Here is a 27,849-nt window from a genome sequence, read left to right as displayed (position 1 = left end):
GAGGTTTATATTTTAGTTCTTTTACTTTGGAAACAAAGCCATTAATTTAAGAAAACTGTAAGTGTGAAGCCCATATTATGTGAGCTGAAATTATGCACAGTTCAACAAACACTGTCATACAATTTGCATACAAAGCAGAAATAAAAGCTAGTGGGAATACTATACACTCTGAAACTATATACATTAAAAAATCATGTTTTCCTTGTAAATACTGTCAAAGTTAAGTATGTTCATCTCCTTGGGTAAACAAAATCCATGGAAGAGGTTGCCAGGCCCTAAGGAGGAGCAAATAGGTATTAATAATTTTTCCTCTCTCTTTCCTCTCCCTATATATTTTCTCAAGAGGTCCTTGTGGAAGCACATGAGTTCTATGGGGGTTTGCAAAAATAGGCACAATACTTTCCTGCTCCTCTCATCAAGAGGTAAGGTCTGTTTTTCCACCCTTTGAATCTGGGCTGGTCTTATGACTTGCTTTGACCAATAGAATGTATTGGAAGTGACAGCGTGCAACTAGATCTCAAGAGGGCTTTGTAGCTTTCATGCTTGCTGCTCTTGGCACTTTGCCATTATGTGAATAAGTCCAGGCTAGCCTGTTTTGGGATAACAGACTATGTGGAGCAGAGACAAGCTGTTCCAGCTGCAATAGCCTGTGCCTACCAGCTCCCAGCCATTGTTAAGTGAGCACCACTAAGACCAGCAGATGAACTGTCCAGCAGAGGATAGCCCAAATTGCCAATTCACAGAATTATGGACTAAAAAAAGGTCTTGTTTTAAGTCACCAGGTTGGGGTGGTATGTTACACAGCAAAAGATAACTTATACAAGGTGAAATCTAACAAAAATCTTCTAACAAAGCATGATCACTTATTGGCTTTTGTGTCAACTGGCATGGTTTCTTTTATTTGGCATATTGTTATATGCAGAATACACCCATATGTCTTCCAAACCAATATGCTTTGAGAATAAACTGGGACTGTCCTGGGTAAACTGGGATGTATGATCACCTTAAACGTGCAGTAGCTTATTGATGGTTATCTCATTATGCTTTCCTTAATCACAGAATGTCATGGCTGGCAGGGAATCTAGAAATCTTCCAACCCTTTATTCACAGAGGAGAAAAAATGGGGTCCAGAGTTGAGAAGTGCTTTTCCTAATGTATAGTTAATCAGTTGGTGGGGGAAAACCCATTACAGTCAATGTGGTAGAATGAAAATGATCTGGAGTCAGGGAACTTGGGTTCAAATCCAGCTTCTCATTAATACAGTTGTACAGTCTTGCTCCATGGTTATATGTGGCCATGTCTGGTTTCCTTTACTAAACTTAGAGTGCCTTAACAATAGAAATTGTAAATTTTGTGTCTCTATATCTCTTTTTAAAAAAATATACTTTAAGTTCTTGGGTACATGTGCAGAGTGTGCAGCTTTGTTACATAGGTATACACATACCATGGTGGTTTGCTGCACCCATCAACCCGTCACCTACATTAGGTATTTCTCCTAATACTATCCCTCCCCTAGCCCCCCACCCCATGACAGGCCCCAGTGTGTGATGATCCCCTCCCTGAGTCCATGTTATCTCATTGTTCCACTCCCACTTATGAGTGAGAATATGCGGTGTTTGGTTTTCTGTTCCTGTGTTAGTTTGCTGAGAATGATAGTTTCCAGCTTCATCCATGTCCCTGCAACGGATATGAACGCATCCTTTTTTTGTGGCTGCATAGTATTCCATGGTGTATATGTGCCATATTTTCTTTATCCAGTCTATCATTGATGGACATTTGGGTTGGTTCCAAGTCTTTGCTATTGTGAATAGTGCCACAATAAACATACGTGTGCATGTGTCTTTATAGTAGATTGATTTATAATGCTTTGGGTATATACCCAGTAATGAGATTGCTGGGTCAAATGGTATTTCCAGTTCTAGATCCTTGAGGAATCACCACACTGTCTTCCATAATGGTTGAAGTAATTTACACTCCCACCAACAGTGTAAAAGTGTTCCTATTTCTCCACATCCTCCCCAGCATCTGTTGTTTCCTGACTTTTGAATGATCACCATTCTAACTGGTATGAGATGATATCTCATTGTGGTTTTGATTTGCATTTCTCTAATGACCAGTGATGATGAGCTTTTTTTCATGTTTGTTGGCTGCATAAATGTTGTCTTTTGAGAAGTGTCTATTCATATCCTTCACCCACTTTTTGATGGGGTTGTTTTTTCTTGTAAATTTAAGTTTGTAGATTCCAGATCTTAGCCCGTTGTTAGATGGATAGATTGCAAAATTTTTCTCCCATTCTGTAGGTTTCCTGTTCACTCTGATGGTAGTTTTATTTTAATTTTCCTGTGCAGAAGCTCTTTAGTTTAATTAGATCCCATCTGTTTATTTTGGCTTTTGTTGCCATTGCTTTTGGTGTTTTAGTCATGAAGTCTTTGCCAGTGCCTATGTCCAGAATGGTATTGCCTAGGTTTTCTTCTAAGATTTTTATGGTTTTAGGTTTTATGGTTGAGTCTTTAATCCATCTTCAGTTAATTTTTGTACAAGGTGTAAGGAAAGGGTCCAGTTTAAGTTTTCTGCATATGGCTAGGCAATTTTCCCAACACCATTGATTAAATAGGGAATCCTTTCCCCATTGCTTGTTTTTGTTAGATTTATTAAAGATCAGATGGTTGTAGATGTGTGGGGTTATTTCTGAGGCCTCTGTTCTGTTCCATTGGTCTATATATCTATTTTGGTACCAGTACCATACTGTTTTGGTTAATGTAGCCTTCTAGTATAGTTTGAAGTCAGGTAGCATAAGGCCTCCAGCTTTGTTCTTTTTGCTTAGGATTGTCTTGGCTATACAGGCTCTTTTTTGGTTCCATATGAAGTTTAAAGTAGTTTTTTCCAATTCTGTGAAGAAAGTCAATGGTAGCTGGATGGGGATAGCATTGAATCTATAAATTACTTTGGGCAGTATAGCCATTTTCATGATATTGATTCTTCCTATCCATGAGCATGGCATGTTTTTCCATTTATTTGTGTCCTCTTATTTCCTTTTGTAGTGGTTTGTAGTTCTCCTTGAAGAGGTCCTTCACATCCCTTGTAAGTTGTATTCCTAGGCATTTTATTCTCTTTGTAGCAGTTGTGAATGAGAGTTCACTCATGATTTGGCTCTCTGTTATTGGTGTATATGAATGCTTGTGGTTTTTGCACATTGATATGGTATCCTGAGACTGCTGAAGTTGCTTATCAGCTTAAGGAGATTTTGGGCTGGGACATTTGGGTTTCTAAATATACAATAATGTAATCTACAAACAGAGATAATTTGACTTCCACTTTTCCTAATTGAGTACCCTTTGCTTCTTTCTCTTGACTGATTGCCCTGGCCGGAACTTCCAGGACTATGTTGAATAGGAGTGATGAGAGAGGGCATCCTTGTCTTGTGCTGGTTTTCAAAGGGAATGCTTCCAGTTCTTGCCCATTCAGTATGATATTGGCTTGGGTTTGTCATAAATAGCTCTTATTATTTTAAGATACATTCCATCAATACCTAGTTTGAGAGTTTTTAGCATGAAGGGGTGTTGAATTTTGTCGAAGGCCTTTTCTGCATCTATTGAGATAATCATGTGGTTTTTATCATTGGTTCTGTTTATGTGATGGATTATATTTATTGATTTGCGTATGTTGAGCCAGCCTTGCATCCCAGGGATGAAGCCCACTTGATCATGGTGCATAAGCTTTTCGATGTGCTGCTGGATTTGGTTTGCCAGTATTTTATTGAGGATTTTTGCATCAATGTTCATCAGGGATATTGGCCTGAAATTTTCTTTTTTGTTCTGTCTCTGCCAGGTTTTGGTATCAGGATGATACTGGCCTTGTAAAAAGAGTTAGGGCAGATTCCCTCTTTTTCTATTGTTTGGAATAGTTTCAGAAGGAATGGTACCAGCTTCTCTTTGTACCTCTGGTAGAATTTGGCTGTGAATCCATCTGGTCCTGGACTTTTTTTGGTTGGTAGGCTATTAATTACTGCCTCAATTTCAGAACTTGTTATTGGTCTATTCAGGGATTTGACTTCTTCCTGGTTTAGTCTTGGGAGGGTGTATGTGTCCAGGATTTTATCCATTTCTTCTAGATTTTCTAGTTTATTCGCATAGAGGTGTTTATAGTATTCTCTGATGGTAGTTAGTAATTCCTTGGGGATTGGTGGTGATATCCCCCTTATCATTTTTTATTGTACTCATTTGATTCTTCTCTCTTTTCTTCTTTATTAATCTGGCTAGCAGTCTATCAATTTTGTTGACCTTTTGAAAAAAACAGCTCCTGGATTCATGGATTTTTTTTTTTTTTTTTTGAAGAGTTTTTCATGTCTCTATCTCCTTCAGTTCTGCTCTGATCTTAGTTTTCTCTTGTCTTCTGCTAGCTTTTGAATTTGTTTGCTCTTGCTTTTCTAGTTCTTTTAATTTTGATATTAGAGTGTCAATTTTAGATCTTTTCTGCTTTCTCCTGTGGGCATTTAGTGCTATAAATTTCCCTCTACACAGTGCTTTAAATGTGTCCCAGAGATTCTGGTATGTTGTGTCTTTGTTCTCATTGATTTCAAAGAACATCTTTATTTCTGTCTTCATTTCGTTATTTACCCAGTAGTCATTCAGGAGCAAGTTGTTCAGTTGCCATGTAGTTGTGCAGTTTTGAGTGAGTTTCTTAATCCTCAGTTCTAGTTTGATTGCACTGTGGTCTGAGAGACTGACTGTTATGATTTCCATTCTTTTGCATTTGCTGAGTGTTTTACTTCCAACTATGTGGTCAATTTTAGAATAAGTGAGATGAGGTGCTGAGAAGAATGTATATTCTGCTGATTTGGGGTGGAGAGTTCTGTAGATGTTTATTAGGTTCACTTGGTCTAGAACTGAGTTCAAGTCCTGAAATATCCTTGTTAATTTTCTGTCTTGATCTGTATAATATTGACAGTGGGGTATTAAATCTCCCATTATTATTGTGTGGGAGTGTAAGTCTCTTTGTAGGTCTCTAAGAGCTTGCTTTATGAACCTGCATGCTCCTGTATTGGGTGCATATATATTTAGGATAGTTAACTCTTCTTGTTGCATTGTTCCCTTTACCATTATGTAATTCCCTTCTTTGTCTCTTTTGGTCTTTGTTGGTTTAAAGTCTGTTTTGTCAGAGACTAGGATTGCAACCCCTGCTTTTTGTTTGTTTGTTTTCTGTTTGCTTCGTAAATATTCCTCCGTCTCTTTATTTTAAGCCTTTGTTTGTCTTTGCATGTGAGATAGGTCTCCTGAATACAGCACACTGATGGGTCTTGACTCTTTATCCAATTTGCCAGTCTGTGTCTTTTAATTAGGGCATTTATCACATTTACATTTAAGATTAATATTATTATGTTTGAATTTGATCCTGTCATTATGATGCTAGCTAGTTATTTTGCCTATTAGTTGATGCAGTTTCTTTGTAGTGTCGATGGTCTTTACAATTTGGTATGTTTTTGCAGTGGCTGGTTCCAGTTGTTCCTGTCCATGTTTAGTGCTTCCTTCAGGAGCTCCTGTAAGACAGGCCTGGTGGTGACAAAAATCTCTCAGCATTTGCTTGTCTGTAAAGTGGAGATTTTATTTCTCCTTTGCTTATGAAACTTAGTTTGCCTGGAAATGAAATTCTGGCTTGAAAATTCTTTAAGAATGTTGAATATTGGCTCCCACTCTCTCTAGCTTGTAAGGTTTCTGCAGAGAGATCTGTTGTTATTCTGATGAGCTTCCCTTTGTGGGTAACCTGACCTTTCTCTCTGGCTGCCCTTAACATTTTTTCCTTCGTTTCAACCTTGGTGAATCTGATGATTATATACCTTGGGGTTGCTCTTCTCAAGGGGTATCTTTATGGTGTTCTCTGTATTTCCTGAATTTGAATATTGGCCTATCTTGCTAGGTTGGGGAAGTTCTCCTGGATAATATCCTGAAAAATGTTTTCCAGCTTGATTCCATTCTCTCCATCACTTTCAGGTATACCAATCAAACGTGGATTTGATCTTTTCACATAGTCCCATATTTCTTGGAGGCTTTGTTCGATCCTTTTCATTCTTGTTTTCTCTAATCTTGTCTTCTCACTTTATTTCATTAAGTTGATCTTCACTCTCTGATATCCTTTCTTCTGCTTGATCGATTCGGCTATTGATAGTTGTGTATGCTTCACAGAGTTCTTGTGCTGTGTTTTTCAGCTCCATCAGGTCATTTATGTTCTTCTCTAAACTGGTTATTCTAGTTAGCAATTTGTCTAACCTTTTTTCAAGGTTCTTAGCTTCCTTGCATTGGGTTAGAACATGCTCCTTTAGCTTGGAGGAGTTTGTTATTACCCACCTTCTGAAGCCTACTTCTGTCAATTCATCAAACTCATTCTCCGTCCATTTTTGTTCCACTGCTGGTGAGGAGTTGTGATTCTTTAGAGGAGAAGATGCATTCAGGTTTTTGGAATTTTCAGCCTTTTTGCTTTCTCCCCATCTTTGTGAATTTATCTACCTTCAGTCTTTGTAGTTGGTGACCTTCGGATGGGGTCTCTGAGTGGACGTGCTATTCCTTTGTGTTTTTTAGTTTGCCTTTTTTTTGTTTTGTTTTGAGACAGTCTTGCTCTGTTGCCCAGGCTGGAGTGCAGTGGCACGATTTCGGCTCACTGCAAGTTCTGCCTCCCGGGTTCACAGCATTCTCCTGCCTCAGTCTCCCGAGTAGCTGAGACTACAAGTACCCGCCACCATGCCTGGCTAATTTTTTGTATTTTTAGTAGAGACGGAGTTTTACCATGTTAGCTAGGATGGTCTCAATATCTTGACCTCGTGATCTGCCTGCCTTGGCCTCCCAAAGTGGTGGGATTACAAGTGTGAGTCACCGTGCCTGGCTCAGTTTTCCTTCTAACAGGCCCCTCTGCTGCAGGTCTGCTGGAGTTTGCTGGAGGTCTACTCCTGACCCTGTTTGCCTGGGTATCACCAGTGGAGGCTGCAGAACAGCAAAGATTGCTGCCTGTTCTTTTCTCTGGAAACTTCATCACATAGGGGCACCTGCCAGATGCCAGCCAGAGCCCTCCTGTATGAGGTATCTGTTGGCACCTACTGGGAGGTGTCTCCCAGTCAGGATACACGGGGGTCAGGGACCCACTTGAGGAGGCAGTCTGACCCTTAGCAGAGCTTGAATGCTGTGCTGGGAGATCTGCTGCTCTCTTCAGAGCCAGCAGGCAGGGATGTTTAAGTCTGCTGAAGCTGCACCCACAGGCGCCCCTTCCCCCAGGTGCTCTGTCTCAGGGAGATGGGGGTTTTATCTATATGTCCCTGACTGGGGCTGCTGCCTTTTTTTCAGAGATGCCCTTCCCAGAGAGGAGGAATCTATAGAAGCAGCCTGGCCACAGAGACCTTGCTGAGCTGCAGTGTGCTCTGCCCAGTTTGAACTTCCCAGTGGCTTTGTTTACACTGTGTTGGTAAAACTGCCTACTCAAGCCTCAGCAATGGTGGACATCACTTCCCCACCAAGCTCAAGCATCCCAGGTCGACCTCAGACTATTATGCTGGCAGCAAGAATTTGAAGTCAGTGGATCTTAGCTTGCTGGGCTCCGTGGGGGTGGGACCCATCGAGCCAGACCACTTGGCTCCCTGGCTTCATTCCTCTTTCCAGGAGAATGAACGCTTCTGTCTCACTGGTGTCTAGGCACCACTGGAGTATGGAAAAAAACCACTCCTGCAGCTAGCTCAGTGTCTGCCTGAATGACCGCCCAGTTTTGTGCTTGAAACCCAGGGCCTTGGTAACATAGGCACCGGAGGGAATCTTCTGGTCTGTGAGTTGCAAAGACTGTGGGAAAAGCACAGTGTCTGGGCCGGAGTGCACTGTTCCTCATGGCACAGTCCCTCCACAGCTTCGCTTGTGTAGGGGAGAGAATTTCCTGACCCCTTGCACTTCCCAGGTGAGGTGACGTCCCACACCCCACCTTAGTTGGAAATGCAGAAATCACCTGCCTTCTGTGTCGATCTCGCCGGGAGCTGCATACTGGAGCTGTTCCTATTTTGCCATCTTGCCATCCTGTCTTTATATCTCTTAAACACTGGCTAAGGCCCAGTATTTGGCACATAATAGGTGCTCAATAAATATTTGAGAAGGCAGTTGAAAAAAACCAAAGTGTTCTTCATAAAAGTCTTATTTCTGCTTGGAACAACAGAGATTATACTCAGAAAAAGAAAAGAAATCCAGTCCATTAAAGGGCTGGCACTTGGGGGAGCAATGAGGTAAAGCCCCGCTGGCTACCCTGCTCATTCTGCAGGGGCTGGCTCTCAGAGGGGGAATGTACAGGGAGCAGAGGACTGGGGACAGCTCTGTTTTCTTGCTCTGTGCCTCTCGGGATTGTGGCATCAGCCAGAGCAGTTGTCATGACCCAGGTAACAACTGCCTTGATTGATTTTTGTTGGTTTTCCAAAAGTTACCAGTTGGGAGCTTTTGATCTTCTCTAAAAGCTTCTTTGACCTTTCAACTCAGATTACCAAGAGGATAAACACTTTGCCAGCCCTTTCTCTGAGTTCCTCCCACCCGTGAGAGTCAAGGGCCTTGACTTACTGGCATCTTCCTCCCATTCCTGCACATCTTCCTGAGTGCCTCAATGGTTGTATGCAAACATCCTCTCATCAACCAATCTGCTCACTCTGCTGGGGGCCACACCACATGAAGCCCTTTCTGGGAATTTAGAAAACTGTATCTGTCTCCCTGATTTTCCTCCCTAGGGCCAAACAAAAGCATTGGACTAAACAGCAGAGCAATGGGGGCGGGGGGCGGTGGGAGAGAGAGAGAGAGAGAGAGACACTAGAGACAATGCATGCATATCTTAGAAATGTCAATGTGGTGTGAGCCAAGAAAAATCAAACACATTCAACTGTTTGGTTGTGGGTTTTCAGGAAGCCAGGCCTTTGCATAGTGCAGATGCTGTACAATGGTATCTTGAATAAAGAAACTTAAATATTGCTTTAAGTGAGCCACACCTGTGTCATGTATCCTTTACCAGGAAACCTATACTGTTGGGAGTCCCTACAAGATGTCCTTTCTTGTTGTATACTTGACAAGACATGGCTCTCCACTAGGCTGTATTATTTAAGGGCCAGGCTAATAGGATGGGGTTTTTCTTCTGTCTTTTTCAAATGAAGGAGCTCTTGAAGACTTAATGATAAATTATGCTGAAAGTTATCAAAATATTCTATTCCAAGTGCTTTTAGAAATGATTTTTTTTTTAAATGATTTTTTTCTACTTTCTGGCATCACTAAATATGAAGCAAAGCCAAAGCCATGTGGTCACATAGACCTGGGTCTGGATCTCAGCCCTACTTTCTAGGAAATGACCAGGTATAAATTAGCTAATTTCTTTGTGCCTAAGTTTTTCTATTTATGCCAACAATATACATATTCCTACCCTAGACGTTTCCTGAAATTACATAATATAGTTTACTGTGGGCCAATAACTCAAGGCCCTGGGCTCTCAGGGTTGGGAAGTACTTTTAGAATAAAGGTGGGCAAAATGTTCATCCTCTTGCCAATCTGAATTGAAAGATCCAGAAGGTTATTAAAGAAGATCAAAGCCTCCTGATTGGCAGCTGCTGGCAAACCAACAGGAATCAATCAAGGCAGTTGTTACCTGGCTTATGACAACTGCCCTGGCTGATGCACAGAACAAGAAAGTGGAGCTGTCCACAATGCTCTCCTCCCTGTGCAGTCCCCCTTTGAGAGCCAGTCCCTGAAGCATGGGCAGGGTAGCTGCTGGGGCTTCTCTCATTGCTTCCCGCAAGGGCCAGCCCTGGGATGGACTGGATTTCTGAGTATACTGTGCGCTGTTCCAAGCAGAAATGAGACTCTCACGGGGAACACTTAGTACAGAATCTGATGCATATTAGGTATACAGTTTTGTTGAATGAGTTTGTATGTGTGGTGCTATACTAAGTAGAGCTGTTTCTCCTTCTCTCATTAGTTCTTTCACCTCTGGGGCTAATGGCCCAAGAACTCACTTCAACAATAGTGGGTGGGGGTATACTCTTGATATGGTCTACACTCAGAGTGTACTTGGCTGATGTTGTGTTCGGAGCACCCAGTACATGATAATGGTAGATATTAAAATCGATTAAAGTAATGATAGTAACATAGAGAACATCAGACATGTAGGCATTTATATTACATAAATGCATCTCTTTACATTTTTTGAATTAATTAATAATGTTCATAGTCACAAGAATGCTCAAGAAAATGTGAGTAACCTTCCTGCCTCAGACCTTCAGTTGCTGTTCTCACCTTCTCAGAGACAATCACTGTGGTGGTTTTAAAACACAGTTGCAAATTCTTTGACACTCTTCCCAACAGGAGAGTGATATGCTACATGACACTGATGTATTCTACGTAAACTTTTTGTCTCCTTCCCCTTTAATCAAGACACACTTATGACTGCTTTGGTCAGTAGGGCATAGCAGAAGTGAATCTATGTAACTTCTGGGACTGAATCATCATAGACCATGCAGCTTCTGCCTTCTGTCACTGCAACACTCACTCTTGGAGTCCTGACTCACCTCTTACATAAAACATTTCACTATCCTGAGGCCATCATGCTGTGAGGAAGCCCAAGTCACATGAAGAGGCCATGTTTAGGCATTCCAGTAGACAGTCCCAGCTGAGCCTAGTCTTTGAATAATTTCTGCCCAGGTGCCAGAAACGACAAAGAAGCCTCCAGATGATTGTAGCCCCAAGATGAGATACACGTAACCCTTCAAGTCTTCCTACTCAGGCCACAGACATTATGGAGCAGAGACAAGCCATCCACAATGTGTCCTATTCAAATTCCTGATCGACAGGATCCAAGGGCAGACTAAAATGATGGTTGTTTCACACCACTAAGTTTTGGGGTAGTTTGTTATGCAGATTTGATAACTTGAACAATCAGTATGATTGTGTGTCTGCTGAGAGAAATTTGTGTCTTCTTATATGTCACTTTCTCTTTTTCCTTAAACTTAAATTTTTTTTTGTTACATAATAGTTGTACCTATTTTTGTGGTACATGTGAAATTTTGATACAAGTGTATTTCCTTTTTCCTTTTAACACAAACTGAAGCAGACTATGCACCCTGTTATGTACCATACGTTTTACAAGGAAACTATTTTAAAAATGCTTTACTTACAGGTTTGCGAACATCAGGTAAGGTAATCCAGAGAGGAAACACTATGGGGAAAACGATCAGAAATGTGACTTGCTTGCGGGTTTCAGAAGGCCAGGCAAGGCTAAGAGGCTGGTCCTCCTCATCATCAGCTGTCTCTGTGGTCTGTGGCAGAAAAAGAGGTAAAATTAAACAAACAAAAATGTTAAATGTACATAGGCACAACAGCAGGAGCACAGAACAAGGGGAAAGCTCCACGTCTTATCAGGAGTTTTCTGGACTCGTTCCAGTAGCTTCATATGTGTGTTTTTGAGGTTTGTAAGAAAACCTCATTTGTCACAGTCTGAGTCCTAGGAACAAATAATACATTGCCCAGTCATGAGCATGTAAGAATTTTCTTTTCTCTCTTGAATGCTCTTCAGCTTCTCATGTTCATCAACTGATTATTCAACTGGAGTGGGCTTACAAGTACAATTCACGAGCTTCTTATAAGAAACTATCTGTGGAGGAAAAGACTTGATGACCACCGTCTCCCCCATCTTTCCATTTCCTTGAAGATAGAGCCACAAGCTTCAGGCTCCTGGGGAAGGAGAGCACTGATAAAAATTAAAATTTCTTTGTTTCTCTTTTTTTTTTGAACACTGATTTTCATCAGGCCAATGAAAGTAACCACAGAAACAATTCAGTAATACTACTAAGAGAGATTAACTTCCCACTGGCCTTGGAATAACTAAGTGCATAGATTTTTGTGTAGTTGTGTTTTTTTCTTTCATTGATACTTTACATATTTATGGGGTACGTGTATTTTTTACATGCATTGAATGTGTAATGATCAAGTCAGGGTATTTGGGGCCTCCATCACCTTGAGTGTTTATCATTTCTATGTGTGGTAACATTCCGAGCCCTCTCTTCTAGCTTTGAAACATACAGCGTGTTGTTGCTAGCTATGGTCACCCTAGTCTCCTAAGGAACATTAGAACTGATTTCTTCTATCTAACTGTAAGTTTGTACCCATTGACTGACCTCTCTTCATTTCTCCCTCTCACCCTCACACCCTTCTCAGGTTGTCAGTCACCTGCTTAACCACAGTTAAGTTCTAAGCCATTGTACTTGCAGCCAAAGACAACTTACGCAAACATATGCCTCAGTCCTCAGAAACAGAAGGTAGAAGGCGAGCAAGACATTGAACCTGCACAGGGTGTTGGAGCCAGGGAAGAAACTTCAGAGTCTCTGACTTGGCAGCCAGTGGCCAGCGTTTTATTTGTCAGCCACTGAAGTCAGTAGCTTCTGAAGTCAGGGCTGGAAGAGATGGAGGATCTGGGCCTAGCAGGGGGTGACTATTAGACTGTCAGCTGAGCCCTCAACACTTCCAAAACAGCACTGTAGACATCATCAATCACTCCCTTCCCTGCTTGTTTAAAAATGAAAGTGCAGCAGTGGACCACGCATCAGATCTAAAAATATCAACAGGAACTTTTCCACTGATGCTTCCTTTTGAGACCATATAAATAACTTTAGAAAGCTCCCACCCCTGGGGCTTTTGCTTCCAGCACCACACACTTTTCAAACAGTAACAGCGCACCCCTCCAGCACCTGTGTCCCTACAGAGGTGGCAGGAGGGGCAGGCTCAGGTCAGCTGGCCTCGAGGCCGGGCTCGCAGCAATGCTACGTCTTGTTTATTGACCTGGCAAACCTGAGGTACTGCCGAAAGTATGTGTAGTGGTTTATACAGTCTCTTCAACTCTCTCTAGGGGTTACAATTTGAAATAATAATTTAAAAAAGGGATGCCAGGCCATGTTGAAAAAGGTTGGTAACAACAGGTTCTTCTGCTTTGGGTATATGTCCTTGGCAGTGGGTAAAAGAATTTGTAAACAGCAAACATGATGGAATTTAAAGGGATTAGGTATAATAATAAGGCAGAATCAGGAAGTTGGCACAGTTTAGTTTGGTCCCCTGGATCCTTATTAAATACACACCTCACACTCCCTGTTTCTTTGCTATGCAATTCACATATTATTCCATCCATTGCTTTCTTCCATCCTGAAATGGAAGAAATCTTTGATGGAAGCTTGGTGTGCTGGCTCTGGTCCCTCTTCTATGCCACCTCTGTCTCTTCCTTGTGGATATAGCAGGTGTACAGAATATCATTCCCTATTGGGCTCACCAGCCTCCCAAGGTGTCAGCTAGCTACGTGAATAATCTTTGTGTCATGGGGCCAATGTGGATTAAGGAGACAGGTATGTTTTCCTGTCTGTTCCCTCCCAGGTACGATCCTTCTTGTTTAACCCAAATGAATGAGTTTCCCCTTACCTCCTGGAAGTTGTCCCAGAAATAGGCATGGGAGCCTTGGGGCATTGCATCATTCTTAATAAATACCCGATCTCACATGAGAGATGATTTTTTTTTTCGAGCAGAGGGTCAGTCAGCTTCCCTGAAGACCCATCAAGCTGATGAGTTCATTAAGGCTCCTCCCTGTTCTGGGATTGATGCCTTCCCCGAGCTCTGTTCATCACTACCATCCACAATCTAGCAACTTCTCTCTCAACTTCAAGCTAACCATTTTCTGATAAAACACAAAAGCAACTCTTTATGACTCATATCATTTTAATGACACCAACAGATGGTGACATTTCATCAATAACCCTTCTGCTTATAACCTACGGATTAGCTCCTTTCTCCATCTGCCAAAGTCACCAGGCAGGCATTGCCACTAGCAAATAGCAGAAAATAATAGTCTGTTTGGATGTATAAGGTCTAAACACACTACTGTCCAATGCAAACAATTAGCTATATTGTACAGCTTCCAAAGCTGCATTGGAGGTAGCTGTTGCTAGGGCAGAAATGGATTAGGAGAAGAGACTATGTCTCAGGCTGTGCCGACAGGGCCCTCCATGGAAACTTCACAGCCTCCTGGGGGTCAAGTCCTGCTACAGGGAAGTACGGGAGCCTAGAATCCTGGGGTGGATTTGAGAGGTACCCCAGGGAACAAGGCTGTTGGCATACATTAGGTGAAATTGTCTTTGCCAAGTAAAGTCTCACTCTGACTCAATGGGAGGCAGCTTGCAAGCTGGTTAGGGAAGTGGAAGAAAAAAAATACTGTTCCAAGTTTGAGGCTCATTTTGTCTTTGTTCAAACTGGATGCTCCAGGGGAGAGGCAACTGAGGTTAGGGCAGCGATCTTCCAACTTTTCCTAGAGTTGTGATATGCTGGCTTTGACCTTGTGACAACTCACCCTTACCTCCTAAAACTTCTGCAGGGTGTCCATAGAAAACAAAACAAAGCAAAATGGTCCAGAAAGGATTCAAATGGCTTTTGATATAAGGGCTTAAAATAGTTTGATATCTGCTGGGGTCTCTGTAGTAGCCCTAGAATTGTGTAAAGCTTTAGGGCCTTGTAATCTTTGATATGAAAAATCTGACACAAAAACATATGACTTTAAGTTCCCACATGGTGGGTGGTGGTATGTTGGTTGTCAGAACTTAAAAGAGCCAGTGCAGCATGCTGGGAGGAGTAGGTGGTAGAGAATCAGGAATCCTGAGTTCCAGTGTCTGCTCAGGCTGTGATTCCATGAGCAGTCACCACCAACACCTGCAAGCAGTCACTGAGCACCTACAGGTGCAAAGCACTGCATTTAATTCTGGGACTCGTGCTTTCGAGGAGTCTTGGATTTAAAAGGTGAGACAGAACAGAAGATTCCAAAGAATTACTGCAGTATTTATCCAGTTACAGGGATGCTGGCAGGTTACGTGGCAAGAGACTACTGCTTGTCTTCCTATATCTATTCTGCCTATTGTGGACTGAATTGTGTTCCTCCCAATCATGCCCCTTCCTTCCTCCCCAACCAAATTCATATGTTGAAGCTGCAACCCCCACCTCTCCCCATCAGTACCTCAGAATGTGACTTATTTGGAGATAGGATCTTCAAAGAGGTAATTAAGTTAAAACAGGGCCACTAGGGTGGGTCCTAATCGAATCTGCCTGGTGTCCTTACAGGAGAAGATCAGGACACCTGGAGAGACACCAGGGGTTCCTGTGCACAGAGGAAAGGCCACATGAAGATGGGGGCACAGCAGGAAGGTGGTGCCAGCAAGCAAAGGAGAGAGGCCTCCGAGGAAACCAACCCTGCCAACGCCTGGAGCCTGGACTTCTAGCCTCCAGAACTGTGGTAAAGTAACTTTCAATAAAAAGTGATACAAATAAAAAGCGATACAGTGTAACAACTATTTACATAGCATTTACATTGCATTAGTCATTCTAAGCAATCTAGAGATGATTTAAAAGATATGGGAGGATACATATTTGTTACATGCAAATTCTACCCCATTTTATATCAGGGGCTTGAGCATCCATGGAATTTGGTATCCTTGGGGATCTTGGAACCAATCCCCCATGGATACCAAGGGACGACAGTACTGCCTTTTGGCTTTAACAGATAGAAAGCTTGCTTTTAGCTAGGCCTGGAATAATTTCAGCCTTCTTGGCCAGGTGTGGCAATGTGATTAAGTTCTGGCCAAAGGATGTATTAAAGTGTCCGCCACACAACTTCCTAGATCTGTCTTTAAAGGGTGGGGGTGTGTCCTTCCGTCCTCCTTCCTGATGGCTGGAGGGGACATTTTGCCCACAGCAGAAGAAAATCTTGGGCCATGGGGTAGAGGAACAATATGTGAGGCTCTGAGTTTCTGACACCCATCAAGGGCCATTCGAGCCCTGGACTGCCTATATTGACTTGAGAGACAATCTGAAACTTATGATTGATTGCAATGCTTCTGGGACAAAGGCACCCACATGCTGTGACTTCGTTTACTGAGCAGCCTGGGATCGCTCTATGAATTACACAGGAAGCAGGAATCTGGTCTCTCTATAAGATATCTTATTAATGCAGGTCAGGGGACCACATGTAAACACTAGACTAGGTGTCAAAATGCGGGACTTCACATGGGTTTTCTCGCTGTTTATAGGAAAGTCTGCCCAAGTCATGCACCCAACAATGACAGTGCTGGATCTGTGCTCACCGTATTCCAGTCTTACTACTGTCCTTTCTCATCCTGAGCTGTATTTTCTCAAAACCATTCATTTTATCCTTTTTCATTAGACGTATTTTTGTAAGTAGCCTCGAATCTTGTGAAAAAAGGTGAGGCAGGACTAAAGAAATGTAACATTCTTCAGTGGTGTAATAGAAATTTTAGTGTAACTGTATCAGGTTGAAAAGACTTGAGAGCCGGGCTCGGTGGCTCAGGTCTGTAATCCCAGCACTTTGGGAGGCCAAGGCAGATGGATCACTTGAGGTCAGGAGTTCGAGACCAGCCTGGTCAACATGGTGAAACCCCATCTCTACTAAAAATACAAAAATTAGCTGGGTGTGATGACAGATGCCTGCAATCCCAGCTACTTAGGAGGCTTGAGGCAGGAGAATCACTTGAACCCAGGAGGCACAGGTTGCAGTGAACTGAGATCTTGCTGCTGCACTGTAGCCTGACAACAGAGGCTCTGTCTCAAAGAAAAAAAAAAAAAAGACTTGATAAAGAGAATATAAATGTTATTCTAAGTGACAACTGGTAACAAATGGATAACCACCTTCTAGGACTCATTTATCAATACTGGAGGTTGAAATCTGGAGGTTCGGCCATCAGAACTCTTACGGAGCACAGAAGAGAAGAGTTTCAGAGGTCAGTTAGCATCTACTGGAAGGGGTAAAATCAGCTTGCCTTTTTTTTTTATCTGGTAAATGGGAGAGGTACAGCAGTAGCCGGTCCAGATTCTCATAGCATCATGAGAATCCATTCAGCTTCTTTGCATGTGCATCTTACACTTTTTCCACGTGAATTTGGTATAGATGTTTGCCCCCAAATAAACATCAGGTCTTCGGTGGAGGGGCCTGAGCTGGATTCACTAGTTCAGAGGTTGCCTCAGAAGCCAGAAAAATATTTCTTGGAGGCAACGCAGTTTCTTATTTGTTTTTGTCTGTGAAGGGCACTGAGCAAGATTCCAGAGTGAAGGAGAACCTGCTTTAACACAATCTCTCCTGTCAGAGAATTAAAGTGAAAATCCAGGAGGCATCTGAAAATAGGCCTAATTCAAGTTCAGTTTTATTGACTGGTAATAACATCTCAACACCAGTTCACAAGGAGCAATCTCAGAGGATCACCCAGATTTGCCTAAATCCCAGTTGAGGCTTGATTCAGGCTGGGAGTGAAGTTCTTACATCTCTCTCCTGGCTCACTTCAACACTTAGGAGTGCCACCTCTTATCATTGGGAAGCCCTTTCAGTGTGGCATGATGCTGGGTCAAAATGGAATGTCAGCACTTACGTATTTATGTAAAAACATAATTCATTGACTTTAAAAACATTAGTGCATCTCACTGCTTCTAGGCCCTGCCAGACCTTAAACACTACCTTATTGCAAGGCAGAGCTTAATTATCTCCTGGGATGTTTTAATGTGGATTACCTTCCTGTACAAGAACTTGTTACTCAATTAATCATATGGACAATAATAGATCACAACAGACAAGCTGCAATCATAGATGTCTGCAGTCCTTTAGAGCAGGAGCTTTAGGCCCCAAGAGAAGGAGCTCCAGAATTTCAGAATTGGAAAAGTCTTGTCCTTGAGACCAGCCCCTTCCTTTTCTTAGGTAGGGAACCTGAGATGGAGTGACCTGTTGAAGAAAAGTGGCAGTGCCAGGCCAACCCTCAGTAACCCCTAACTCGCAGCTTAAGGATCTTCCCCTATTCCACACTCCCTCCTTTCCTCAGTCCTAAAAATAGATACAAATGGTTTTTACATCCAGTTATACCAGGCTTCTCAGCTTTGTTTTGTAATAAATTTAATCAATTAAAATAAAAGCTAGGTATAGCAAACATGAAGTGTAACAGTTCAGTCAGGGTGGTGGAAAAAATTGTAAGAGGAAATTATAGGAAAGAGAAGCAAACCTTCTTGGAAGGCCCGGGGATCGGGGGCGGTTTACAAAGCTTTGGGGAAGAATGAGCTGAAAGCAGTGGCTCTTATCCTGGGGCAGAGGGCGAGAAGTAGGTACAATAATACAAGGGAGTTTATCTGAATAGTTTGTTTACTCATGTCTCCAGAAACCTGGCCTTTAATCATCTGTGTGTAATTACCCTGTAGTGGTGTTGACTCAAAACCTTTGTCATTAAATCTGCACTGAAAAAATGCTGGCTGGGCCAGCTAGTCAAGGCGTGTGGCTGCCACAGCTCTGTGAGTGGCCTGGCCCCCTAGCTGCTCTTTCATGAATATCGGTGTCTGAGTATGTTATTCATCTGTTGTGCAGCCTGGGTCTGTGGGTCAGACCCCGGCAATGAAGCATTTAATTGACTTTTTTTTTTCTATTTTCTTGAGCCTAAATCTAATTTCTAATGGTCTGAATGGCTCGCATTTCATTCTTTTTATTTTTTTATTTTTATTTTTATTTTTTTGAGACAGGGTCTCACTCTGTCACCTACACTAGAGTGCTAGATTGCAGTGGCATGATCTCAGTTCACTGCAGCCTCCATCTCCCTGGGTTCAAGCAGTCTTACCACTTTAGCCTCCCAAGTAACTGAGACTACAGGTATGTACCACCATGGCTAATTTTTGTTTATTTTTTGTAGAGACAAGATCTCACTTGGTTGCCCAGGCTGACTCAAGTGATCCCCCTGCCTTGGCCTCCCAAAGTGCTGGGATTATGGGTGTGAGCTACTGTTCCCAGCCTCATATTTCTTTAAAAAGCTGATAAACATCTGAATATTGTATTCCTTTCCTTTTCTCAGAGTCATGTAACATCCACAGCAGCATTGAAAGTGAAATGAAGGGCAGACCTGGGGGTGTGTGGAGAGTAGGGGCCACTGAGATGCCCTCTTCTCTCCTTTAGCTCACTGAGTAACGTCTCCAAGTTCCTAGGTGCAAATTTAAAAATGAAGTGCAGGTGCTAAGTCATCAGTGAATATCAGGACTTCAAATATAAGTTAGGAAGAAAGACTTGTTCTTTAGCATCTCTACCCAAGAAAAAAGTAGAGATTTAGCTCAGTTTGAGGTAGAAGGAGGTGGCAACCAAGTGCGCTATGGCCAAAATGAGGGCTTGTGATTTTATGTGCACTTCATTGCTGATGTCACCCCTGATTCCCATAACTGTGGATAATCTGGCTCTGGCTACTTCTAAAATGGATATCTGGGGGACATTGTAGAAGATGGATTAAGCCCTTTATAACAATAAACTTTCCTGGGGCTAACTTTAGCAAGAACTGAAAGAGGAAATAGGTTATTTTCAGACTCCAACATTCAGTGTTCAAAGGCCAACAGAGCCCCATGAGAAGAATATGCACAATAAAAACAGCATTATCTTTAAACAAGGAACTATCTGCTTCTCCTCCTACCTCCCTCCTCTTTCATTATTGAAGCATTAAAAATACTCTCTCTGACAAAGGTGGCATGTTTTATTTTTCCAATTAGATTTCCTTGGAAACTGGTAAAAAAAAAAGTGTGTGCCTATAGTGAGTGTGTGGGAGGCTCCTAGGAGAAGACATCTTGAGAGTGTCTTACCTAATTGCAGGGATGGTTGGAGAGGGGATCGAGAGACAAAGACACACTTTTCATATGGTTTTCTACTAAATAGGAAGTCAAGCCCAAGGCTGTCTTAAATGTAAAAGAATGGAATTTATAACATCGTTGTTATAAAATTAACTAGGATAATCCAGGAAGAGCACTTAGAATAGTGTTTGGCACATAGTGAACACTCAAACACTCAAACAAATGTCAGTTATTTAAAGTAAATATTTAGGAAAACAATTTCTTCAAAGACATGTAGGAGAAAAAAAGCTTGACTAGGTGAATTATAACATTTCCAGCAATATGATTCTATAATTCAATTATTTGATTTGAAGGTGGAAAATGCAAAAATTTTGTACCTCCATCTGTCCACTTATCCAATATTTATCAAGCATTCATTGACTTTAGTGATATCAATAATTTCTTTTTTTTTCTTTTTTTTGTTTTAAATTATACTTTAAGTTCTAGGGTACGTGTGCACAATGTGCAGGTTTGTTACCTATGTATACGTGTGCCATGTTGGTGTGCTGCACCCATTAACTCGTCATTTACATTAGGTATATCTCGTAATGCTATCGTTCCCCCCCCCCCTCCCAACAATAGGACCTGGTGTGTGATGTTTCCCTTCCCATGTCCAAGTGATCTCATTGTTCAATTCCCACCTATGAGTGAGAACATGCAGTGTTTGGTTTTCTGTTCTTGCAATAGTTTGCTAAGAATGATGGTTTCCAGCTGCCTGCCTCCATGTCCCTACAAAGGACACAAACTCATCCTTTTTTTATGGCTGCATAGTATTCCATGGTGTATATGTGCCACATTTTCTTAATCCAGTCTGTCACTGATGGACATTTAGGTTGATTCCAAGTCTTTGCTATTGTGAATAGTGCCGCAATAAACATACGTGTGCATGTGTCTTTAGAGCAGCATGATTTATAATCCTTTGGGTATATACCCAGTAATGGGATAGCTGGGTCAAATGGTATTTCTAGTTCTAGATTCTTGAGGAATCGCCACACTGTCTTCCACAATGGTTGAACTAGTTTACAGTCCCACCAACAGTGTAAAAGTGTTCCTATTTCTCCACATCCTCTCCAGCACCTGTTGTTTCCTGATTTTTTTAATGATTGCCATTCTAACTGGTGTGAGATGGTATCTCATTGTGGTTTTGATTTGCAATTCTCTGATGGCTAGTGATGATGAGCATTTTTTCATGTGTCTGTTGGCTGTATGAATGTCTTCTTTTGAGAAGTGTCTGTTCATATCCTTCACCCACTTTTTGATGGAGTTGTTTGTTTTGTTGTAAATTTGATTCAGTTCTTTATAGGTTCTGGATATTAGCCCTTTGTCAGATGAGTAGACTGCAAAAATGTTCTCCCATTCTGTAGGTTGCCTGTTCACTCTGATGGTAGTTTCTTTTGCTGTGCAGAAGCTCTTTAGTTTAATGAGATCCCATTTGTCAATTTTGGCTTTTGTTGCCATTGCTTTTGGTATTTTAGACATGAAGTCCTTGCCCATGCCTGTGTTTTGAATGGTATTACCTAGGTTTTCTTCTAGGGTTTTTATAGTATTAGGTCTAACATTTAAGTCTCTAATCCATCTTGAATTAATTTTTGTATAAGGAGTAAGGAAAGGACCCAGTTTCAGCTTTCTACTTATGGCTAGCCAATTTTCCCAGCACCATTTATTAAATAGGGAATCCTTTCCCCATTTCTGTTTTTGTCAGGCTTGTCAAAGATCAGATGGCTGTAGATGTGTGGTATTATTTCTGAGGGTTCTGTTCTGTTCCATTGGTCTATATCTCTGTTTTGGTACCAGTACCATGCTGTTTTGGTTACTGTAGCCTTGTAGTATAGTTTGAGGTCAGGTAGCGTGATGCCTCCAGCTTTGTTCTTTTGGCTTAGGATTGTCTTGGCAATGCAGGGTCTTTTGTGGTTCCATATGAACTTTAAAGCAGTTTTTTCCAATTCTGTGAAGAAAGTCATTGGTAGCTTAATGGGGATGGCATTGAATGTATAAATTACCTTTGGCAGTATGGCCATTTTCACAATATTGATTCTTCCTATCCATGAGCATGGTATGTTCTTCCATTTGTTTGTGTCCTCTTTTATTTCACTGAGCAGTGGTTTGTAGTTCTCCTTGAAGAGATAGGTCCTTTACATCCCTTGTCAGTTGGATTCCTAGGTATTTTATTCTCTTTGAAGCTATTATGAATGGGAGTTCACTCATGATTTGGCTGTTTGTCTGTTACTGGTGTATAAGAATGCTTGTGATTTTTGCACATTGATTTTGTATCCTGAGACTTTGCTGAAGTTGCTTATCAGCTTAAGGAGATTTTGGACTGAGACAATGGGGTTTTCTAAATATACAATCATGTCATCTGCAAACAGGGACAATTTGACTTCCTCTTTTCCTAATTGAATACCCTTTATTTCTTTCTCTTGCCTGATTGCCCTAGCCAGAACTTCAGACACTATGTTGAATAGGAGTGGTGAGAGGGGGGCATCCCTGTCTTGTGCCAGTTTTCAAAGGGAATGCTTCCAGTTTTTGCCCATTCAGTATGATATTGGCTGTAGGTTTGTCATAAATAGCTCTTATTATTTTGAGGTACGTTCCATCAATACCGAATTTATTGAGAGTTTTTAGTATGAAGGGCTGTTAAATTTTGTCAAAGGCCTTTTCTGCGTCTATTATCATGTGTTTTTTGTCTTTGGTTCTGTTTATATGCTGGATTACGTTTATTGATTTGCTTATGTTGAACCAGCCTTGCATCCCAGAGATGAAGCCCACGTGATCATGGTGCATAAGCTTTTTGATGTGCTGCTAGATTCAGTTTGCCAGTATTTTATTGAGGATTTTTGCATCAATGTTCATCAGGGATATTAGTCTAAAATTCTCTTTTTTTGTTGTATCTCTGTCAGGCTTTGGTATCAGGATGATGTTGGCCTCATAAAATGAGTTAGGGAGGATTCCCTCTTTTTCTATTGATTGGAATAGTTTCATGAAGGAATGGTACCAACTCCTCCTTGTACCTCTGGTAGAATTACGCTGTGGATCCGTTTGGTCCTGGACTTTTTTTGGTTGGTAGGCTATCAATTATTGCCTCAATTTCAGAGCCTGCTATTGGTCTATTCAGGGATTCAACTTCTTCCTGGTTTAGTCTTGGGAGAGTGTAAGTGTCCAGGAAATTATCCATTTCTTCTAGGTTTCTAGTTCATTTGCATAGAGGTGTTTATAGTATTCTCTGATGATAGTTTGTATTTCTGTGGGGTAGGTGGTGGTATCCCCTTTATCATTTTTTATTGCATCTATTTGATTCTTCTCTCTTTTCTTCTTTATTAGTCTTGCTAGTGGTCTATCAATTTTGTTGATCTTTTCAAAAAACCAGCTCCTGGATTCATTGATTTATTGGAGGGTTTTTTCTGTCTCTATGTTCTTCAGTTCTGCTCTGATCTTAGTTATTTCTTGCCTTCTGCTAGCTTTTGAATGTGTTTGCTCTTGCTCCTCTAGTTCTTTTAATTGTGATGTTAGGGTGTCAATTTTAGATCTTTCCTGCTTTCTCTTCTGGGCATTTAGGGCTATAAATTTCCCTCTCCACACTGCTTTAAATGTGTCCCAGAGATTCTGGTATGTTGTATCTTTGTTCTCATTGGTTTCAAAGAACATCTTTATTTCTGCCTTCATTTCGTTATGTACCCAGTAGTCATTCAGGAGTAGGTTGTTCAGTTTCCATGTAGTTGAGCAGTTTTGATTGAGTTTCTTAGTTCTGAGTTCTAGTTTAATTGCACTGTGGTCTGAGAGACAGTTATAATTTCTGTTCTTTTAGATTTGCTGAGGAGTGCTTTACTTCCAACTATGTGGTCAATTTTGGAATAAGTGCGATGTGGTGCTGAGAAGAATGTATATTCTGTTGATTTGGGGTGGAGAGTTCTGTAGATGTCTATTAGGTCCGCTTGGTGCAGAGTTGAGTTCAATTCCTGGATATCCTGGATAACTTTCTGTCTCGTTGACCTGTCTGATGTTGACAGTGGGGTGTTAAAATCTCCCATTATTATTGAATGGGAATCTAAGTCTCTTTGTAAGTCTCTAAGCACTTGCTTTATGAATCTGGGTGCTCCTGTATTAGATGCATATATATTTAGGGTAGTTAGCTCTTCCTGATGAATTGATCTCTTTACCATTATGTAATGGCCTTCTTTGTCTCTTTTGATCTTTGATGGTTTCAAGTCTGTTTTATCAGAGACTAGGATTACAACCCCTGCTTTTTTTGTTTTCCATTTGCTTGGTAGATCTTCCTCCATCCCTTTATTTTGAGCCTATGTGTGTCTCTGCATGTGAGATGGGTTTCCTGGATACAGCAAACTGATGGGTCTTGACTCTTTATCCAATTTGCCATTTACATTTAAGGTTAATATTGTTATGTGTGAACTTGATCCTGTCATCGTGATATTAGCTGGTTATTTTGCTCGTTAGTTGATGTAGTTTCTTCCTAGCATCGATGGTCTTTACATTTTGGCATGTTTTTGCAATGGCTGGTACCTGTTGTTCCTTTCCATGTTTAGTGCCTCCTTCAGGGTCTCTTGAAGGGCAGGCCTAGTGGTGACAAAATCTCTAAGCATTTGCTTGTCTGTAAAGGATTTTATTTCTCCTTCACTTATGAAACTTAGTCTGGCTGGATATGAAATTCTGGGTTTAAAATTCTTTTCTTTAAGAATGTTGAATATTGGCCCCCACTCTCTTCTGGCTTGTAGAGTTTCTGCCGAGAGATCTGCTGTTAGTCTGATGGGCTTCCCTTTGTGGGTAACCCGACCTTTCTCTCTGGCTGCCCTTTACATTTTTTCCTTCATTTCAACTTTGGTGAATCTGTCAATTATGCGTCCTGGAGTTGCTCTTCTCAAGAAGTATCTTTGTGGCATTGTCTATTTTCTGAATCTGAATGTTGGTCTGCCTTACTAGGTTGGGGAAGTTCTCCTGGATGATATCCTGCAGAGTATTTTCCAACTTGGTTCCATTTTCCCTGTCACTTTCAGGCACACCAGACGTAGATTTGGTCTTTTCACATAATTCCATATTTCTTGGAGGCTTTATTCATTTCTTTTTCCTCTTTTTTCTCTAGACTTGTCTTCTTGCTTCATTTCATTCATTTAATCTTCAGTTATTGATACTCTTTCTTCCAGATGATGGAGTCGGTTACTGAAGCTTGTGCATTTGTCACATAGTTCTCGTGTTATGGTTTTCATCTCTATCAGTTCGTTTATGGCCTTCTCTGTATTGATTATTCTAATTAGCCATTCGTCAAATCTTTTTTCAAGGTTTTTAGTTTCTTTGCGCTAGTTATGTAGTTCCTCCTTTAGCTCTGAGAAGTTTGATTGACTGAAGCCTTCTCTCAACTCATCAAAGTCATTCTTCATCCAGCTTTGATCCATTGCTGGCGATGAGCTGCGCTCCTTTGGAGGGGGAGATGTGCTCTGATTTTTTGAATTTCCAGCTTTTCTGCACTGCTTTTTCCCCATCTTTGTGGTTTTATCTGCCTTTGGTCTTTGATGATGGTGACGTACTGATGGGGTTTTGGTGTGGGTGTCTTTTCTGTTTGTTAGAAGGAAAACTAACAGTCAGGACCCTCAGCTGCAGGTCTGTTGGAATTTGCTTGAGGATCACTCCAGACCCTGTTTGCCTGGGAATCAGCAGTGGAGGCTGCAGAAGATAGAATATTGCTGAACAGAGAGTGTTGCTGTCTCATTCTTGCTCTGGAAACTTCGTCTCAGAGATGTGCCCAGCTGTGTGAGGTGTGAGGTGTCAGTCTGCACCTAGTAGGGGATGTCTCCCAGTTAGGCTACTCAGGGGTCAGGGACCCACTTGAGCAGGCAGTCTGTCTCTTCTCAGATCTCAACCTCCATGCTGGGAGATCCACTGCACTCTTCAAAGCTGTCAGACAGGGGCATTTACCTCTGCTGAGGTTTCTGTTGCTTTTTGTTTAGCTATGCCCTGTCTCCAGAGGAGGAGTCTACAGAGGCAGGCTGGCCTCCTTGAGCTGTAGTGGGCTCCACCCAATTCGAGCTTCCCAGTGGCTTTGTTTACCTACTTAAGCTTCAGTAATGGCGGGTGCCCCTCCCCCAGCCTCGCTGCTGCCTTGCAGTTAGATCTCAGACTGCTGTGCTAGCAATGAGGGAGGCTCTGTGGGCATGGGACCCTCCAAGCCAGGTGTGGGGTATAATCTCCTGGTGTGCCATTTGCTAAGACCCTTGGTAAAGCGCAGTATTAGGGTGGGAGTTACCCGATTTTCCAGGTGTTGTGTGTCTCAATTTCCTTTGGCTAGGAAAAGGAATTTCCTTCCCCGTTGCGCTTCCCAGGTGAGGCGATGCCTTGCCCTGCTTCAGCTCTTGCTGGTCAGGCTGCACCAGCTGACCAGCAGCAATTGTCCAGCACTCCCCAGTGAGATGAACCTGGTATGTCAGTTGAAAATGCAGAAATCACCTGTCTTCTGTGTTGCTCGCACTGGGAGCTGGAGGCTGGAGCTGTTCCTATTTGGCCATCTTGGGCATGTCCCCCGATATCAATAATTTCTTATTCTCTCAGGCAATATGAATAAATAGAAAGCCTTTGTAAATAAGATGAAAGAGAAAAATTCAGAGCCCTAAGGAGAAAATACGATTTTATTCCAGTAGGCAAGCTTTAAGTAGACTTTCTATCAGAAACAAAGCTGCTAAGCAGGTGTCAAGACTCATAATATTGTGACACCTTAATTCTGTGTTTTGTGCAGAGCTGAAAACAATGGTAGAGTTGGAACTCTTGAAGGTAAAATTACCAAAAATGCACAGTAACACTTTGAAAGAGGGAAATGCTCTGAAATCAACAACTCTTTGCCAAATAAAAGGTGCCTCCCCAGAAACATTCCATAGAACACTCTTCATTTTGTAAGCTTAAATCACAGTACGCATTTCACAAAAGAAATACCTATAAACTCCCACCCAAAACTCTGGCTGGCTCAGGAATAGTAAGTTGTTCTCGCCTCCATGGTTTCCTAAACATATTGCCTAATTAGTGGGGTCAGCATACTAATGGCCTTCATTATGTCAACGGATTACGAAAATAGAACATTATACTTGAAATTTAAATATGAAAGACTGACCTATAACATTATTCACTACTGGGTTGTGGATCATTTTGGTCTTACAGACCCAAATACCTGACTTTAAAATCTCTAAGTGACACATGGAAAATGAACTTTTGGCACCCTGACACTGTAGTTTAGGACTCGCCAAGCAAAGTGTGCTGTGAGTCACTTCCAAAGCAAACCCGAGTTCTGGGATGGCTTTCCTAAGGGCTCTAAGGCTGAGGATAAAGCATCATTTGCTTTTCCCCTTTGAAAACGGATGAAAACAGGGAGAGTCTGGAAGAAGAAAAACTGTTAGACCACATGACAGAAAACCAGAGAGCTGTATTCAGAAAAGTTCAGTTACTCAACTCTGATGTCAGTCCCTATTGACTGTTATAGACTGAAAGTTTATGAGCCCTCCCTCCAACCCCCAATTCATATGCCCAAACTCCACTCCCTACAGTGTGGCTGTATTCAGAGATGAGGCCTCTAATGAAGTGATTAAGGTTAAATGAGGTAATAAGGGTGGGGCCCTGATTCAATAGGATCATAAGAAATTCCAGAAGGCTTGTGCTCTCTCTCTGTCTCTATGTCCCTCTCTTTCCCCTCAGGGTGCACGTGCACCAAGGGAAAGCCACGTGAAGACATAATGAGACAGCAGCCATCTGCAAGCCAAAAAGGAAGCCCTTACCAGAGACTGAATCTGCCAGAATCTTGATCTTGGACTTCCAACCCCCAAGATCTGCGGGAAAATAAGCTGTTGTTTTAGCCACCAAGTCTATGGTATTTTATTCTGGTAGCCCCAGTAGACTAATACAATGCCCATATGCATGTTTATCTTTTTCAAAGATCTCATTTTTGAATAGATCTTTTTGGCTTTGAAATAAATCATTGCGTTCACTTTATTTTTAAATTGCCCTTTTTGTCCACTTTTATTCTTTACTGAGCCTTAGAAAGATCTCTTTATCTTTGTTCTTTTAATTTTTCAATGTCTGCATTTGTGTATATGTGTGTGTGTGTGTGTGTGTATATATATATATATATATATATATATATATTTTTTTTTTTTTTTTTTTGAGA

At 41.6% G+C, this 27,849-nt stretch overlaps 1 protein-coding gene across 1 annotated transcript in view; it reads right to left on the bottom strand.

Moving 5' to 3' along the window:
* The window catches only part of SLC24A2 (solute carrier family 24 member 2), a 265,252-nt gene that overhangs the window by 18,178 nt on the left and 219,225 nt on the right, over positions 1 to 27,849 (bottom strand). The window contains exon 8 of the mRNA XM_025359798.1: positions 11,162 to 11,293. Coding sequence (XP_025215583.1) covers positions 11,162 to 11,293 — 132 coding nt within the window. The remainder of the gene's footprint in view (positions 1 to 11,161; positions 11,294 to 27,849) is intronic.

The sequence above is a fragment of the Theropithecus gelada genome, chromosome 15 (assembly GCF_003255815.1).
Source record: "Theropithecus gelada isolate Dixy chromosome 15, Tgel_1.0, whole genome shotgun sequence".
Taxonomy (NCBI): Eukaryota; Metazoa; Chordata; class Mammalia; order Primates; family Cercopithecidae; genus Theropithecus; species Theropithecus gelada.
This window is presented reverse-complemented; position numbering and strand designations above follow the sequence as displayed.